At 34.7% G+C, this 18927-nt stretch overlaps 1 protein-coding gene across 2 annotated transcripts; it reads left to right on the forward strand.

Annotated features, from left to right (window-relative positions):
• The first annotated feature begins 12407 nt into the window (after positions 1 to 12407).
• LOC129311526 (uncharacterized) lies at positions 12408 to 15660 on the forward strand. 2 transcript variants are annotated; one of them, XM_054953860.1, is made up of 7 exons: positions 12408 to 12793; positions 13769 to 13872; positions 13966 to 14007; positions 14154 to 14236; positions 14655 to 14753; positions 14977 to 15083; positions 15222 to 15660. In XM_054953860.1, exons 1-7 carry the CDS (start codon positions 12663 to 12665, stop codon positions 15343 to 15345), a joined length of 690 nt encoding a protein of 229 aa, XP_054809835.1. In that variant the 5' UTR covers positions 12408 to 12662; the 3' UTR covers positions 15346 to 15660. The 2 variants fall into 2 exon arrangements, with proteins under 2 accessions (XP_054809835.1, XP_054809834.1); XM_054953859.1 differs by having other exon boundaries at positions 12410 to 12793; positions 14154 to 14241; positions 14657 to 14753.
• The last annotated feature ends 3267 nt before the right edge of the window (positions 15661 to 18927 follow it).

Raw genomic sequence — 18927 nt, forward strand, 5'->3', positions numbered from 1 at the left:
TTGAGTTAAGTCTTCCCTTGTAAATAAATAAATATTTCTCATTTAATCATCATCATTTTTATAGCAAACATATGAATAAGAAAGGGATAATTAAAATAACATTAAAATCATGTTAATTTAGCACAATAAATTTTAGATAACCATTCTCATGAATGGGTATTGTGGAGTGCCTAACACCTTCCCTGCACTCAATCGACTCCTAAACCTATTTTTTTATTTTGCAGACCATCCTTATCTCTTTTAAACAGTTTTTCAAGATTTCTCTCAAAATTTTGATGGTGACTCCCATTCTTTCAGTTTTCACTTCGAAGGCCAAAACTTCCACTCTCGTGCACTGTCCATGTCACATTTTCTGGTGCAACACCAAATAGAGGTAATGGCCTGCCATATGATAAAAGCATTGCGTTTCTTAGTGACAGTTGGATAATCCTCATTACCACACCCATATTTCTTTCGAAGGCATTTGACCCATAATACATTTTATTAGTAACAAAGTTCCAACATAACTTCAAAATGAAGGCAATGTTTTGCTTACAAAGGTCTTTAATACTTAAGCCATCAACTTTCTTTAGCTTCTTCACAGTCTCCCATAAGATCAAGTGCATTTTTCTCTTGTTCATGTCATGATTTCAGAGGAAACTTCTACTAATCTTCTCAATTTCTTGCAATAATGCTTTAGGGAGTAACATTGTTTGCATAAGATAAGCAGGAATAGCTGATAGGCCAACTTTGATTAACACTATTATTCTAGTAATGTTCAGATAGCCTTTCTTCTAAGAGGATACTCTTTTCTTGACCTTATTCAAGATTGGGAGGAAAGTCATTTTAGTAACTCTCATATGCATGAAGGGAACACCAAGATACTTGCCCAAATTTACAGTGCGGCCAAAGCCAAGAATTTGGCTAAGTTCTATTTCTCTATTAAAGTGAACATTTCTAGAGCAAAATATTTTTGATTTACTTAGGTTGATTCTATGCCCCAATACACTACAAAAAGTCTTCCAAACCTTTTTTATTGTTCCCATTTTCTCAATAGAGACTTTCGTGAATAGAAATAAATCATTGGCGAAGAAAAGATGAGAAATAAAAGGCCTTTTGTTAGTAACTTTAAACAGCTTCCATTCCTCGATAGAGCAAAGATGTTTAATAAGTTGTCATAGATGTTCCATGCACAAAACAAAAATATAAAGGCTGAGTGGGTTACCTTGCCTAATTCCTCTTGAAGGAGAAAATTCATGAGTACTTTCCCTATTCCATAATGGTCTATTATTTAAGTAGGTGTTTAACTCCCACAGAGACCATATACTTAGCTGTGGAAATAACGTGTTTAGCACTATATTATACTTGTACTAAATAAAGGCATTATATAATAAATATAGTTGTGTATGTGGTTTCTCATTCTAATTTAATTAAATACATGCTTAATCAGCTAATTATGACGGGCCGTATAGGAAAATGGAGTTTGCCTTAGCAGAATTCTCATTAGTATTCTTGTCTCAAAAATCAGTAAAGGGCCAAGCATTAGCAAATTTCTCGACTGATCACTCTTCAGCTGGGCTCCTTAAAGATGAGTAAGAACTACTTTTGTTCTCAATAGACCCGAGGCCTTGGGTGCTTAGGTTCCATGGGTCTAGTGCTAAACAAGCATCTGGGGCTAAGATAGTAATAACCTCTCCTACTGGGGTAAAAATGATATTATCTCTTCAATTAGATTTTGAATGTACTAATAATCAAGTAGAGTATAAAGCACTACTCATAAGGCTCAAAATTCTTCAAGAAATAAGAGCTCGTGATATGGTCATAGAAGTAGATTCTCAGTTAGTTATCAAACAATTAACGGGCGAGTATAAGTGTATGAGCCCGGCTTTAATAATGTAATACTCTGGGGCTCCTCAAATCTTAAAAGAGTTTGAGAGGGTAACGTTAACTCATGTTCCTCGAGCTTAGAATTGGGAGGCCAATGAACTAGCTCAAATAGCATCAGGGCTAAGGCTATCACCCAAACTCACCAAAAAGATAATTGTGGTGGAATGGAAAGAACATCCCTTAGTCTCTCAGCGTGGTTTGATAGTATAATGTAGTGTAGTCTCATAAGGGTTAGGTCAAGATTGGCAAGATGATTTAAAGAGTTATCTATAAAATCCTGGCCAATGATAATCTTACAAAATAAGGATATACGCTCAACAATTCATTTTAATTGGAGATGAATTATACAGAAAAAGCCCTAATGGGTTATTACTTAGGTATTTGGCTTTCACTGACAATATGGAGGTCTTAAGACAGGTGCATGAGGGAGTATGTGAGGCCCATCAATCAGGGCTAAAGATGCAATGGTTGGTGCGTAGGCATAGATATTATTAGCCATTAATGACTAAAGATTGCATCGAATATGCAAGAAGATACAAGAAGTGCCAGACTTACGAGCCAACACAATAGGTGCTAGCATCAGATATGCATCCGATTATCAAACCATTGCCTTTTTGAGGATAGGCTATAGATGTAATAGGAAAAATCTATCCAGCCTTATCCAAGGGCCACTCATTCATCTTAGTGGCCACGGATTATTTCATAAAGTGGGTAGAGGCTGTCCCTATAAAGAAAGTAGAACAAGATGATGTCATTAACTTTATACATGAGCAAATTGTATTTCGATTTAGGATTCCTTAAATGATTACAATGGACCAAGGAACAATATTCATTGGAAGCAACTTCAAAGCTCATCGAGGAAGGTAGGATTAAGCTATTAACATCCTTGCCTTATTACCCTCAAGAAAATGGGTAGACAGAAGCTTCTAACAAGATAATCCTTAGAATTTTAAAAAAGACAATTGAGGAGAACCCTAGGGAATGGCACGTGTGATTGCTTGAAACATTATGGGCATATTGGACATCAAAGAGAGAGGCTACGGGCACGAACCCATATGTGTTGACATATGGGCACAAAGCTATTTTGCCCAATAGTAGTCCCTTCTTTACGTGTTGCGAATAGTCTAAAAAGACCATTTGAGGACTACAACGAGGCTATGATGAATGAGTTAATTTAGTTAGGTGAAATTCATCTACAAGCACTAGATCATATATGGCCCAGAAGAAAGAAGTTTCAAGAATATATAACAAACGAATAAAAAAAAACTTTCGAGTGGACGAGCTTGTGTGGAAACTTGTGTTACCACCTGGTTTTAAAGACCAAAAGCTTGGCAAATTTTCACCTAACTAGGAAGGACCATTTAAGATAAACAAAGTACTTAAAGGAAACGCATGTGTGTTAGCTTGTATTGACGGGACTCCACACAGATAGGCTATAAATGAAAAATACTTAAAGAAATATTGGCTGTCGTTATAGTATAGTCTGAAGAAATAAAGGACTTGAGGCCTAGAATGGCCTCAAGGCATACAAGGGGCACACAATAATACAAAAAATTTTACTCTTTATTACATATGAATAATGTTACAAGGGGCGTATGGTACAAATTAAAGAATAAAGAATGAAGAATGAAGAGTAAACTACATATGTCTACTATTTATAAAACGTACATATGGTCTCCCATGTCGCCAAAGTCGAGTGCAGCTCATCAGACAAGCTCTGATGTCAACCAAGGGCCATCTCAAATTCAAGCATAGAATGGAGCTTTTCATTTGAAATAGCCCATGCATCGTCTATAGCTTTGGTCACAACTTTCAGTTTGGACTCAGTTAGACTGTCTTCAACTTCAACCCGTGCCAACTCCTTTTTAGCTGTTATTAGCTGACGTCTCAAGTCTGCCACCTTAGCCATAGCACCTAGAGATGATCCACGCGAGGGGCAATCTCCTGTACCCGATCAGTGGCAGCAGTCATCTAGGTCTTGGCGGCAAGATACTCATCCCTTACAGACTAATTGTTTTTCAAATAGTCTAAAAGAAAGGAGAGTTCTTTACGACACCGATTGATGATATTGTAGCACGCTGAGACTTGAGTTTGAAGAAGCGCCAGCTCAAGCATGAAGACTACTTTCTCCATAACCTCAAGAGCTCAAATCATCTCCTCATAATTTTGCTCAGGAATGAGGAGTGGGTCTCGGCTGAGTTGAAACTGCACAATCCTCCATTTTAAGGACGTAGATGCGGGCTAGAAGGGTGTCAGTAGGAACCGCCTCTGATAAAGAAAGTTGAAGAAAAAGAAGTAAGGTTAGTAACGAGAGAAAAAAGAAATGGACTAAAAAGACTAGAAGGAAAGAGAAGAACAAGCTAATACCTAAATCAGGTCCACGAGTACTTTGTCTTTACTCGTAAAAGGTGGAGGGGTACGTGCGAATCGCGCAGCTGATCACAGGGACTTCTTCACACAGCCCACAAGTGTAGAGGAGTCAGTCTAACCTTACACTGAGATGCCTTGAGTGAAGGCCAAGATGACTATTACATTCTCCATAGTAGCCGCCTAAAATCCCTCTAAGGGCCTTTCAAAGCCCCTGACCTCTAAGGCCCCTGTCGAGCTGGTGGGTGGGATTGAACTAACAGGAGGAACCATCCCTGAGACCTTAGTAGAAGCAGGACCTTGAACTTTATTGGCCCCAAGCTCTAACTCACCACTCAGGGGTACAGTGAAAACTTATTTCTAGCCAACAGTAGCCCTAAGGTCTTTTGGACCGCCAGCACCATCTGGGGCCATGGTAGATATGGCTCCCTAAATCTCAATCACAGCCCCTTGATCCTTAGCATGCCCCATCACCTCTCGAGCCGCATCTTGAGCAACTTTAGTTAGATCCACGAGGATTGGCTCAAGGATGGCAGAGGCCAAAGAGGTGACTATTAAAGGGTCTGGGAGCTGGGTTTCTATCCCTTCATGTTGAAGGGGACTCACCCTATCGTCATCAGATTCTGCCAACAGGATCATCGTCCGTTAGTGCTTGTGCGTGCACTTTCTCTTTTGGGAAGTAGGATCAACTAGAAAAGGAGTGAAGGAATGTTAATCGATGGGAAGAGGTATTGTCTTCCTCCTCCTCTTAGAATAAGGTGAAGGAGACAGAGCCTGCTTCCTCTTGTCAGATCTATCTCCTTTATCCGGGCGACTTGAGGAGTAAATCTTCTTAGCCTTAGGCTTTTTGGGGACCAAGACTTGGAAGGACGTGTCGTCCTGATCCATCCCTTGGACAATGGTCCTTAGCGAGGGGGCCGTTTGGGTCTTTGAAGCAATGTGGACATCGATGTTTCCCCTCAAGAATGTCATCAGCTCGTGAGACTGTGTCCAATTACAACATATAAAAAGTAAAATTAGGATTAGACTTTGGTATAAGGAAAAATAAAGAAAGGTAAATTAAACACAGGAGATAAAACTTAATGGTATGGCTCTTTATTATGCTCCTAAAGCGCTAGGCCACCATTTATTGAAGCAGAGGCAGGCATCTTTATCTATAAGCTCTACCTTACATTACCTCTAAGCTATGTGTGGAAGGATTATCTGGTCGATAGCCTCCCAATCTAGCAACTCCATACTGATATGGGGGGACAGCCCCCAAGGGATGTACTGGCTCAATCCAAATTGGCCCGCCACCAGTTGAGGATAATACGACTCCAAGTAGACCTTCAAAGACTTGAAGGAGGAGCCAATATACGGCAGCCACATCTTTCTGGGAGTAGTAGCTGAAAGGAAGACCTCATCCCTTAATAATGAGGTGGGTTTATTCTTTCGATCTACCAAATATTTATACCAGGTGGGAAGGCAGCGGTCTAAAATCCTTCCCAAAGACCAGCTCTGCTGACTGAAGAACTCGAAGAAGTTCTTCGAGTCGATCAACAGATGACCACCTAGAAGGCAGGTGAAGGAGCGGTTGGTGCAAGAATTGTCAGGAAAGGGCTCCAATAGAGAAAGGGAAAGTAGGCCGTCGTTTACAGTTTCAAAAACCAAATGGGCCTATGGAAGTTTCTGAATGGCTTTTCCATCAGTGACTCCCTCATGCCGTCATAGAGGTGGCATAGAAACATCATCCCTAAGGCCATCTGATTACCGCAGAGTAGAGACTAGGCAATCGTCAAGTGCAGCTGCACGGGCTTCCTTAGGGCCAGGATCCATTGGCTCAATAAGATCTAGATGAAGACCAAGTACTCCGTGGGGGTGACGGGCTTGTCGACTGGCTTCTTGGAGAATAGCTTTATTGTCTTTGTATAAGAGCCTGTGCTCCTAATTTTGCTCTCCAAGTCAGTCAAGAGGGTGGTGTAGGAATTATGTCTCTCAAGGATTGTGTAGAAGTTCTCCTCCCCAGTGATGGGCAGCCCCAGGAACATGAAAATGTCCTATAAGGTGACGGACATAAGGTTGAACTCGAATATGAAAGCATTATAGCTCAGAGCCCAAAAACTTAAGAGGGTCATCAGAAGGTTGACTGAGATATCAACATTACCAGGGACAATTGAATCAAGTCATAAAGACCTATCTCCTTCCACTGGGGCACATACGTCTGCTTCAAGCACATCATCTAGTTGACCCAAGTATGAGGGGACTAGGGCTAGTTTCTGAGCTTTTAACAGGATGACTCGAGGAAAGGTGAGGTTGTCCGGGCCAAGATCGAGTTGTGTATGGAGGTCAGCGGCTATGGATTTAGTTGAGTGAGGGCTGTCACTTCAAATAAGTCGAGAGATATAGTTAGGTACTTGATGTCGCCCTTATTAGAGATTTGAAAACTCTAAGTGGAAGTACTGGAGAAAAACAAAGAACAATTAGCGTATTTCCCCAATAAAACAGAAGGGCTAAACAGGAAAAGTAAAAAACTTACCAGAAGGCCACAAAATCATGGAACAAAGAATCCTCCTATAAAGAAAAATAAACAATTATTAGAATAAGGAAACCAATCGAGGGGAAATAAGGGTTTCAACCATTAAATACGTACCGTCACAAACTCGCCAAGTGGGGTAACAGGATTCTGAATAGTTGCCAGAGAATCAGGAAGACTTCTAGTAGATGTGGATGATAGAGCGATAGTAGAGGCAATAGCAGAGGCAGAATTAGAGGAAGCCATTTAAGAGTGAAGGGAAGATTGGAGCAAGGGAGCAAATGCTTGAATGTCAAGAAATGGCAGAAAGGGCAAGATAAGTGACCAAAAAAAGAAATGAGTTTATATTAACAAAAGGCACTCAGAAACGAAGTGACATTTTAGTTTTTTCAAATATGCCACGTGGCTTACATTATCTGCCACTAGTATGCGAGGGGCATTATTTGGGCTTAAATATGAAACGTCACTCAAATAAGTTACAAGGCTAGTTGGGCTGAGTAACTTAAGTGTCAAGCCTAATAGAACAAAGGGCTAGCCCCGAAACTCAATAAGAGGCCATGATGGCATAAACATGCTAAAATCCCATTAGCTACAAATATTGGACCATTGGCATGAAAAGACACGATCTCAAGTAATGTTGAAATCTGCAGACTTCACGCCTAAGTATCTGGGTGAAACGGGCCGATTATCAAAATAGAGAGCATGGAATAAAGATAGTGCCATAAGTTTCGCGAGATCCTTGATTCTTTAGCAAAACGTGCTAGGTCTTAAGGGAGAGGCTACCACCACTCTGATACTATAAATAGAAGATGAAGACATAGAAGAAAACAGTCAACACTCAATCAAAGACTTGCATTTTTACATCTTGTAGCCTTAGTTTTATCATTTAGTTTTACTTTTAATTTAGACATGTAGCTTCTCGTATTTCAATAAAATCAAACACTTATTCTACTAAAACCTTGTATCTTTTTACATCCGAGTGAACAATGATAAGGGAGCTCGGGACCCTTTTATTATCAATTGAGACCCAACATCTCTGGCACGCTTGGTATTTGTTGTTCACCACGAACAACTAATAATGAGAGAGAATGTATTTATTTAGGATTTATCTATTGTGTGAAATTTTAAGAATATCTTAAGATATTTATAATGATCTTCTATCGTGTAAATCAATAAGAGTTCGCAGGTATAAAGATCCAATTTATATATATTAAGTATGGGTTTCAATGACCCATTATTTAAATTAATGATTTTATTCTTATCTTTTTTCAAATATAATTTAAATCAATTAAAAATATTTAAATAGAATCACGTGAGATTTAAAAAATCTTTATAGATATTTGAATTAATCGCCTCATCATGTAGGACAATAAGTCCTGGTAGCTATCATGATTATTAATTTATATAGTAAATAAATAAATAATTTTTGTAAATAATAATATAATACACATTTTTTAAAAAATTAATTAATTAAATTAATGTATTTAAATTATAGTCACATTTACTAATGAGATCTTTTAGTCATGTGAGATTTTTGAATCTCCGTAGATCTCTAAAATAATCGTAATATCACGTGAGTTAATAAAGCTCCACAGGTATAACGATTATGATTTCATATAAGAAATATACATTATATATACATGCATAATAAATCAATTAAATTAATAAAAATATATTTAAATAAATTTATTTTTTTTTTGTGTAAGAATTTAAATTTCTACAGATATTTAGAATAATTATATTACTGTATAAGTTTATAAGACTTTGTAGGTATAATAATTAAGAGTCTTTAAAAAATATATAAATGCTTAAAAAATGTTATTAATACTTAAAAATATAAGTAAATAAATTAAGTTTTTAAACTTTTTTGTCGTGTGAGATTTTAGAATTTTTACAAATATTTAGGATAATTGTATTACCATATGAGCCAATAAGACTTTGCAGGTATAACAATTAAATTTTTGAAGAAATTATAAAATATAAAAAAATATAATTTTAAACTGTACTCCTTTTTATTTTTTTTCAAATTTTAAAAATTAAGAAAATAATTAAAATTAAATTACTTTTTGGCAATTTAAAATATACATATCAAAATTTTAAAAAATTATTTTATTTACAAAATAGTAAATTATTTCAAATTAATTTCTCTTCAAAAAAAAGAATATATGTTCACCAACAAATTTATAAACCTAAATTACGCGGACTTTGATTTTCATCGCAGGGTACGTAGGCCTCAGAGTTTAACTTTGGGTCAAGTCTTACCTTACAAATAAATAAATATTCCTTATTTTTTTATATCAAACATATGAATAAGAAAAGGGATAATTCAAATAACTTTAAAATCATATTAATTTAGCATAATTAACTTTAGGTAACTGTTTTTATGAATGGGTGTTATGGGGTGCCTAACACTTTTCCCACACTCAATTAACTCTCAAATCTATTTCTAATTTCGCAAACCATCCTTATTTTTTTTGGTTTCCCAAGATTTTTCCTCAAAATTTTAGTGATGATTCCCATTCAGCCAGTTTTCACTCCAAAGGCTAGAACCTCCACTCTCATGTATCGTATGTGTCACATTTTTGAGTGCAACAACAAGTAAGCCCAAACACGAACAATCCTAGTTGGCAATATCATTTGAATTATACACATAATAATGACAAAAATAAATGAGGCCTACAAGTGTTAGGATAGAATTTTAAGCCTCGAATTACTTCTCTCAATCTTGACCTAATGAGCTAACTCCCATATTATTGAAGAGAAAGGGGTGAGTATAACCACTCAGTAAGTAAGGTTCATATAACTTATATTAATATATGTCAATCAATTTAAATGCAAGTGGTAAAGATATCATTCTCAAATAATTTAACATATTCAAGAATACTATTCATATTTCTCATTCATAATAGCATATACTCACAAGATAATGACTTGTAATACAATTTCACATGGACATAAGACTAATCACATAATTTTTATCACTAGGGTCACAATATAGACAACTATGTGTCCCTTTATCACTATATGTATGATCACATTTTCCTTATATCCTCTTTATGCCTTTAACATGAAATCGTGGGCTATAACATATTGGGATCGTCTATGAACTGAGATTATCCTAGCCATTCACATATGAGAGGCTACCCGACTAAGGTTGCCTATCTCGCTTATGGTTTATGGTTTTCCCTAATTCTCACACTGTAAGGTGTTATTCTCCCTAAACTAACTTCCTCATATAACAAGTGAAAAACTAGTTGGGTTTGACTCTCTCATTGAACAAGTAGGGCAATCCCTTGTCAAATAAGTGGGATGATATATATAAATAAATCTAGGCAAACTATTGAGCTCCAATGATAGCTTTACCATGTGGATTTCAACACATTATTTCTCTTCTTAAAATTCCCACCTCTCATAATCATGTGGTGCATAAATGTAATATCGTATAGCATTCAAAATTACATAATGTTTATGCATGCTTAATATCATCATCATACTCATATTACATATGTCCATCACATAGACACATCTTAACAAATCATTAAACTCTACTTTGCTTTGCATTATTGAACTCCTCTCATACATTTTTCATTGAACTCCACAAACTATATCTTTGGACTCCATTCAAAGACACATAATCATCGAACTCTATTACATATAATCATATTTGATTTTCAAAATATTTTACATTTGCATTTCAAATAATTTCACACACCCCAAGTATAACATTTTTTTAAACAATAAATCAATTAACACACAAAAGCATAAGAAAGAATTTCCTCTAGTTACCTCAAACCTTTGAGAGATTAAAGGTTTACCCCTTAAATTCACACTTCCAAAACTTCTCAAAGCTTAAATGGTGTCAAATATGCTTACTCTACATCTAACCACAAATTAGTTATTAATATCCTTTTTTGAATAATTTTCACTAACTAGTTTAACACATCTTCACTCTTAAGGTTCAATCCCTTCACATACAAGGGTACCCATAGAGTTTTTTAGGTTTCTTTAACTTTCGTTAACCTCATTGAACTTCCAACTAGCCATTAATGGAGCTATATTACTCCCAACCACCTCATTTATGGTGGAATTAAGGGTATTTATTACCCCACAACTACCAAAACTTACAACACCATAAATGTTAGGTTTAAATAGTTTAAACAACTCTCATTAATTCTATTCAAGTTAATGGGTATGGACTCATAGCCTTTATGGATCAAAAATCATCTTTCCCAACCTAACCCTAACTCCTAACATCAAGAAAATGAAGGAGAAAGAGAGGGAAAGAGTTTAGGAACCTTACATTAAGTATTTAGAAGCTCTAAGACACTCCCAATGCTTTGATCCTTCAAGCCCTAGCAAAGCTCTTTCATTTCTCCTTTGTTTCCTCTCTATTTTTGCATATGATACACTTTAGTTCTACAGAATTTGTACTATGCGTTGTGGCGCATGGCGCATGGTACACAGAGTGATCTCTTGCTTCCTGGTGGCTCGTATGCTGTGGCTTCTTGTGTATACACCGTAACATATGGCACAAAGTCATTTTTTTTTCGTTTTTCTCACTTTTTGATGCTCCGGGTAGTTTGACTTTACTTCAAACTCAATTATAAGGCTCAAATTACAACCCATAACACCTATTAACTCTTTGTAACTACATATTACATTAATTTACTTAATAAATCTTCATTTATTAAACTAATTAAGGGTTAAATTCTCCAGGATGTTTTAAAAATTGTTGCAAAATATTGAAATACTAGTGCAAGTATCATTATTATATTAGTTGTATGATTTGGTTGGCCAATGATTAGCTATGTTGAATTATACTATTGCCCATTGATTAATGTCAAAGTAGGGTTTTGATGGCTATTATGTGTTTGAAATGTATGTGTACAAATATAATTGCTTTATTAGGTGCATTACAATCCATTTAAGTTGGCTCAAATGGTTCCCAAGTTATTAGCATTTGGTTTGGGGTTTTGGGCATGTTTTGAAAGGAAAAGTGTTTTCATGCACTCAGGTGTCTAAACTTTGAATGGCAAAGTATTTTGATGTAAAACTAGTGCTAATAGTTAGGTGGCTCAATTAGCTACGTGTAAACACTTGAATCACTCAAAATAGACGTCAAATGGAGAAACAATGCACTCCAAAATTTGATCCTGGAGTATTATTATGACAACAGGGTGCATCACGGTGCAAGTTACACAAGGAGAATCTTCTCTATGTGCTATCCATCGCGACGGATGACATGTACAAACAAATATTTTTTAATTTCCTTGCCCATTTAAAATTATTTTAAAGTAATATAATCAAATAAAGTTTTATTATTTTTTTTATAAAGTCTCAAAATAATAAATCCATGAAAGTTATGTTTCCAACAAAATTAAAAAAAATTAATTACAATCTTGATTCAGATAATCATACAGTTAGAGGTTTTAGAAATAAGATATTTAAATTTTAAATAGAATACTCATTTTATAATTATATTTTTTATTTATAACTATTTAAATTATTATTCATAATTTATTTTTTAAAAAATTTTATCAAAAGTTTAACAGTCATAAATGTTCAGTTTTAGAAATTTATACTCATTTTTTCTTATTTGATTCTAAAAAATAATTTTATTTAATGGAAATACAATCAACCGGCTCTTATTTCCCCTTTATTGTGCCCGATAAACCTCATAAACCGAAAGACCTCGAACCGCGCCGACGTAACTTCGATCCATAAAGGCTCGGCTAGTCGTCGCCGCAATCGTATTTTGGTAATTGACAACGCTGATAGGGTTCGAAGATTTGCAATTAGAGAGATAGAGGGATCCATAAGGAATTGCAGATAGAGATTGGTGCGATCTATCTGCTTTGTGGGAAATCGGCCCTTGATTGTTTCAATCATATAGAGAAGTTGCGGGAAATCAGAAGCAATGACGACCGCAGCTCGACCTACCTGGGCACCTGCTAAAGGTGGCAACGAACAAGGTGGCACGCGAATATTTGGTCCCTCGCAAAAGTACTCATCCAGGGACATCGCATCCCATACCACCCTAAAGCCCAGGTAGGTGTTTTTTTCTTTTTTGCCCTATATAACTGTGCTTCTATATTTATTACCCTTCTTCATGTTTTGGTCTCTTGAAATTGAAAAGAAATATGAGGAATTAGTACCGAGTTTCATGATCAGGATATCTCGTCCTGTTTGTGTCGCAATATGGGTTAGGTTTCCACGCAAAAGGGATTGTTGAATCTTTATTCGATTGTTGAATTTTAGTTGCTTGACCAGTTAATATGCAATTGAAACAGGAGTATATTTATAGAAAGATTGTTGCTAGTGGACGGGTTCCGATTATTTTGTGAGACATATATTTCAATTCGAAGTACTGATATTGATATAGCAGTCATGGAAGTTCAATAAAGATGCTGATTTCAATCATTGCAATTAGTTTTTTGTCTACAGAAAAAAGTATGTAACGTTTTAATCAGAGGCTGGGCAAGGAAATTGGCTCTAGATATTTTTGTCCATGCAGCCAAAGGTGCTTGGGCGCTAAAGATGTCTAGCGCTTCTCACATGGCTTTTGTCTCCTCATTGATGGGAGGGCGTCATCTTAGGCGCCTTACTCATATAGTCATCTGAAATAATCAACTTACAAGTTTAGGTTCAGAAATTATAGAACACAAACCTGGATAGTCCAACCCGACCTATAGCTTGTCATTTCTTTTTATTTTTTATTTTTAATTTATATGTTGAACTAGCACTGATCAGTGAACGTTATATGGTGTTTCTGCATCTCCTTTACTGATATGTCATCCTCAACAGAAGGAACTTTAAGTGTTTGTTTTTTCCCTTGTTCTTCCCCCCTTCTTTGATGCGTAAGAGGAAGACCATTATATACATTTAGTTGACCTTACATATGTTATGTGATAAGGCAGCTCATTGCGATGCAAATGGTGTCCCACCCCCTTCCTTGCCCCCCCAAAAAAAAAAAAAGTTATTTTCTCTGAAATCTGAATAACAAATGTATTCCTGCCTTGACAGGAAAGAAGGGCAGGACACACAAGAGGAATTGCAAAGAAGGAACCTACGTGATGAACTGGAAGAGCGTGAGCGGAGGCATTTCTCATCAAAAAATAAATATAATGGTAAAAAGACCATCTTCAATTGTTTTCTAAATTTCACTGTATTTGTTTTAGCAAATTTTGACTATTTTAATTGTATTTCATGGGGTTTGACAGATGACAGGGATCGTGGGAAAGGAAGCCATCTTTTGTTGGAAGGTGTTATATTGATCTCTTTATATTTATTTATAATCATAATTAGATATTTGTGCATTCTTTTTTTATGGAAGGGGGTGATAAGCTAATATGATGTATAATTTAGCTCGTGTTCAATCTTTTAAGTTAATGGGATTTTGTTTTTACAGGAACTAAGAGAGAAACTGAAGATCGCATTGTTCCACGTAGTGTAGATGCAGATGATTCTGATATTGATGTCAAGAGTGATGATGAGAGGTTGGTAATCTTGTGTTTTTTTTTTTTTTAGCATTATCACTTGCTTCCTGTTGTTAATTGTTATTTTCATGGGCATTTTGGATTTCTTTAGTACAATGTAAGTTATTTGTGGACTGCTAATGAAATTGATTGAGCTTGATTTCGTATATAAGCTTATATAAACGTAAAGATATAAAATATCTATTTGAAACTATTTTTATTTCCTTTTTTGAAATAACAGGTTATTTTTATGTATTTCTGCACTTGGTTTTGATCTTCAAATTGGCTTCCTGTATTTTGGTTTTTTGGTCAATTGAAGCGATTTATGTTGATACTTTGGATAAAAACAAGTGAACATTACACATTCTTTGTTTGTTTGCATGTTTATCAATTGGATAATAGAAAATCTCTTGAACTTCATAACTTTTTTGGTCAGTGATGATGACGACGAGGATGACGAGGATGACACTGAAGCTCTTTTGGCTGAGCTTGAACAAATAAAGAAGGAAAGAGCAGAGGAAAAGCTCCGAAAGGTGAGGCTGTTCTTTTCCCATTCAAGTTATGCTATTGAACCTTGCAAGACATGCTGCTGTTTTGTTACTGTGCTATAAATGAATACAGTGGACAACTATGTGGATTGAACAAGTGGCTTGGGGTTATGCAATGTCATTATCTTGAGATTTAGCAACTCGCATTTACTGTCAATTATTTCTTATGGATTTTAGTTCGAACCAAATGTATGTTGTTCTTGTGCAGGAACGACAACAAAGAGAGGAAGAGTTGAAAGTAAAGGAGGCAGAGCTTCTGCGTGGAAACCCATTACTAAATAACCCAACAACAACATCTTTTAATGTGAAAAGAAGGTGGGAAATCTGAGATTTAAACTAAAAATGAATCCATAGATTTCTTTTCTTTTCTTTTCTTTCTTTTTTTCTTTTTTTGTGTGTGTGGTTTATTGTCTTGATCTCATTTAAGTTTTGTGTGGATTTTTGTGGACTTAGGTGGGACGACGATGTTGTATTTAAGAACCAAACACGAGGTGAAACCAAGACACCCAAGCGATTCATCAATGACACCATCAGGAATGACTTCCATAGAAAGTTCCTGCAAAAATACATGAAGTAAATCATCGAGGCACCAGCCACCGTGTAGCCTGGGGCAATGGTGAAAAAAAGTCAGTGATTTACAGCGATTGTGTATTTCAATTTGTGACTCACTCTGGATGAATATAAGAATATTGATATTTGCAGAGCATCAACTCAGTTGCATCAACCTCTTGTATGCTAGGGTATTTCTCATCTCCCCTGTTTGTTTAAACTTCTGATCTGTAATTCGTACCACCGTTTGTTCATTTTTTTCTTAACGAGAAAACAATGCATCTGGTGATCAACCTTCCGTGGAGACTAATTAATTTGAAAATATATAATTGTTGCTCCTGTATTTTTAGTATATTTTAGTAGTTAGTTCTTGTACTTTTTTTTTTTTTGAATTCTTGGTCTTCTATTTTTCATTTGTTTGTAACGATAGTCTTTATTGTCATTAATAGGGTTTACTTTATCTTTCTATCCTAGCTGTAATGTCTTTTTTGCTCTTAAAATTTTGCCTGTAGCTTGTTTAAGGATTTGGATTTAATTTTTTTTCCTTCTATTTATTTTTTATGCAAATAATTATAATTTCAGTAAGTCAGCATGAGAAATAATGGAGTTTATGTTCTCGTTAGTCACTGTTAAGTCTTTAAGATTATATTTAAAAATGGAGATTAATGTTGCATATGATTGAAATTAAAGGGAATAGGAGTAAGAATAACAATATAAAGACTAATATCAAAATATGCTAATAAGAGTCAATAATTATCTTTTTCTTATTAATTTCCTCCTCTTCAATTCTTGTTTTCCCTATGATGGTCAGTATAAGGCTCGAGTCCACGGTTCATGATGCACTTCTCAGTTTGGTGAGAACATGCCGATCGACCCTGTAAATCGCCTTTCTATATAAAAAGTATTTGAGGCTAATTGTAAGAACTCATCCTGCTTATAATTGGCAATTCAAAACGTGGACAGAGAAATTTAATTTTTCTATAGAAGTTAAAAAACAACAACAACAACAACAACAACAAGCCTTTATCCCACTAGGTGGGGTCGGCTACATGGATTGCAAGACGCCATTGTGCTCTATCATTTATTAAGCTTTTAGAAATATTATTAATTAAGAGATCACGTTCAACAACTTCCAAGAGTGTTCTCTTAGGCCTTCCTCTACCTCTCTTAATCGGACTCAAAGTTATATGTTCTACTCTTCTCACTGGTGCCTCCCTTGGCCTTCTTTGTACATGCCCAAACCATCTCAACCGATTTTCTACCATTTTTTCCTCAATAGGTGCCACCCTCACTTTTTCACGTATGTGCTCATTTCGAATTTTATCTTTACGTGTATGTCCGCACATCCATCGTAACATTCTCATCTCTGCTACTCCAACTTTATGCTCTTGCTGTCCCGTTAGAGCCCAGCATTCACTACTATATAACATTGCCGGTCTGATAGCGGTACGATAAAACTTTCCTTTAAGTTTATTAGGCACCTTACGGTCACAAATAACTCCTTTAGCTTTTCTCCAATTAAACCACCCAGCTTGAATTCTATGTGAAATATCTCCACTGATTTCGCCATCATTTTGAATAATGGCTCCCAAATATCTAAACTTTTCCACTTGAGGTATAATTTGATCTCCCAATTTCACTTCCAAATTATTGAGGTATAATCAGAAGTTAAAAACATAAAAAAGAATTTACAAGTTTGATCTATTGAGAGAGGCGAGTCCTTTATAACTTGAAAAATTAATATTTGAATAGTTGATAAATGAGGTGTCCTCATTTAATACCAATCGTATCTTAAAAAAAAAATTATTTTCAATATGAAAATATTCATAAACAAGCTAAAAAAAGCACTTTGGTGTGCCTTTATAGAGTTACTGATATTCTTTTAAGCCAACAATTTAATCTTAAAAATTTGGTTATGCCCAGCTATGTTTATTTTCTTTGTCATTTTTAAGTCTAAATTTAATCTAATTGAAATATTGTAAAATAGATGTATGTTCTAGGGAAGATCCAACTCCATAAACACACCAAAACTTGTACATTGATTATATTAATAATCCATAAATAATCAATTATCAATGCCAATTCATAACAAATATAAAAAAAAAATTACTAAGTTATATTGACAAAAATAAATAGTATTTTACATAATTATGGTGAGTGCGATGACAAGATAAACCTTTTTCCTTATTTTTTTTTAAACAAGTGTACTACTGTTTACTCGCAGTTCATGTTGTTTATATTCTACTCTTCTTTTGTTTAAGTGTAAATAGATTTAAGTAAATGTGAGAAGTTGCATATAAAATAAAGTTGGATTTACTAATATATAATAAAAAAAAAATTTATAAGACCAAGTTTTAAAATTTTAAATTAAGACATAACATTCTTTTATTTCTGTTGTCTGTCTCTTTTCTCCATTCATTTTTCGAGGCGATCGCTCATCATTTATAACATAATAATGTAAATGATGTTTGCATACTTAGATGTATTATAAAAGCATTAAATATCAAACACTATATTCTAATTAAGAAGACAAACACACGGGGGATCCGTGGGGAATTTCGTGTTTCAAAACTCAAGAGTAACAACAAAATAGAAGGGGTCTCACTTTCAGATAGGAACGAATTTTTGTGGCGTGTAAGAACAATTTGGTGGGTCCCTCTTGTGGAATAAAAATATATATGTGGTGAGTGGAGTATAAATACAAAAATATTATTCATCCCATGCTGGGAAGGGTGGGACCACAATCTGTAGTGGATGCCACCAATCAAATGACCGTTTGAGCCAACACGTAGATCAATTATTTGCAAGAATATAGGCGATAAATTAAAATATCGTCGCATTATACTACTCCCTCCGTCCAATTTATAATTTATAAGAAAAATTTGGAGATATTTAGTTAACTGAAAATATAAAATAATTCAATAAAAATAAAGTTTTATTGATAATTTTTTTTAATAGTACGTAAAGAGACAATTGAAATGATGATAATGTATATATGTAAAATTATATTAAATGAATGAAATTTTTAAAAGTTTGTATTTTTGTTTGAAAAAATAAATTTGTAAAGTCTTTGAAATTTATTTGTATATATAATCTTGTCTCATTGTCTTATAATTTGATATCTGGGTCATAATTAAGAATCCCATCTCAGATTTGTTAATTACGTTTCAAAGTGGATTACAAACCATCAAATTAGTGTTCCATGCAATTTCTATTATAAAGTACCTCTACTTAACTCAGCAAAATTAAGAAGAGTTGATTATGTCATTAACTTTGTTTGAAAGTAGAATAAACTTTCAATTTTACTTCTATTTAAATAAAAGTTTTTTAACTTTACATTACATTTTCTTTTATAGATTTTAAGTTTAAACTTTAAATAAAAGTAATATTTGAAAAAACATAATTAATAACCCAACCAATACCTTATGTTAAAGATTGAAAATTCTTTTTATGAGATGTCCTGTAATAAAGACCGGTGCTAATTAAATTACAATTAGTCTCAGATACGTTAGTCCACTGTGTGGCACCTTAATAATAAAATTACCTAATTTTGACCCTTTAGCCTCCAAATTCAATAAAACGCACTCTGGGTTCACTACTTGATTGAATG

This window comes from Prosopis cineraria, unplaced genomic scaffold (genome assembly GCF_029017545.1).
Source record: "Prosopis cineraria cultivar Desert tree isolate PC_DT_omini unplaced genomic scaffold, ASM2901754v1 PC5, whole genome shotgun sequence".
NCBI classification, from domain to species: Eukaryota; Viridiplantae; Streptophyta; class Magnoliopsida; order Fabales; family Fabaceae; genus Prosopis; species Prosopis cineraria.

Excerpts from the sequence above, each read along its gene's own strand:
- LOC129311526 (XM_054953859.1), top strand. The coding sequence starts at position 12,663 with ATGACGACCGCAGCTCGACCTACCTGGGCACCTGCTAAAGGTGGCAAC. Across the intron at positions 14,754-14,976 it reads CAGAGGAAAAGCTCCGAAAG|GAACGACAACAAAGAGAGGA; the intron begins GTGAGGCTGTTC and ends GTTCTTGTGCAG. Across the intron at positions 15,084-15,221 it reads TCTTTTAATGTGAAAAGAAG|GTGGGACGACGATGTTGTAT; the intron begins GTGGGAAATCTG and ends TTGTGGACTTAG.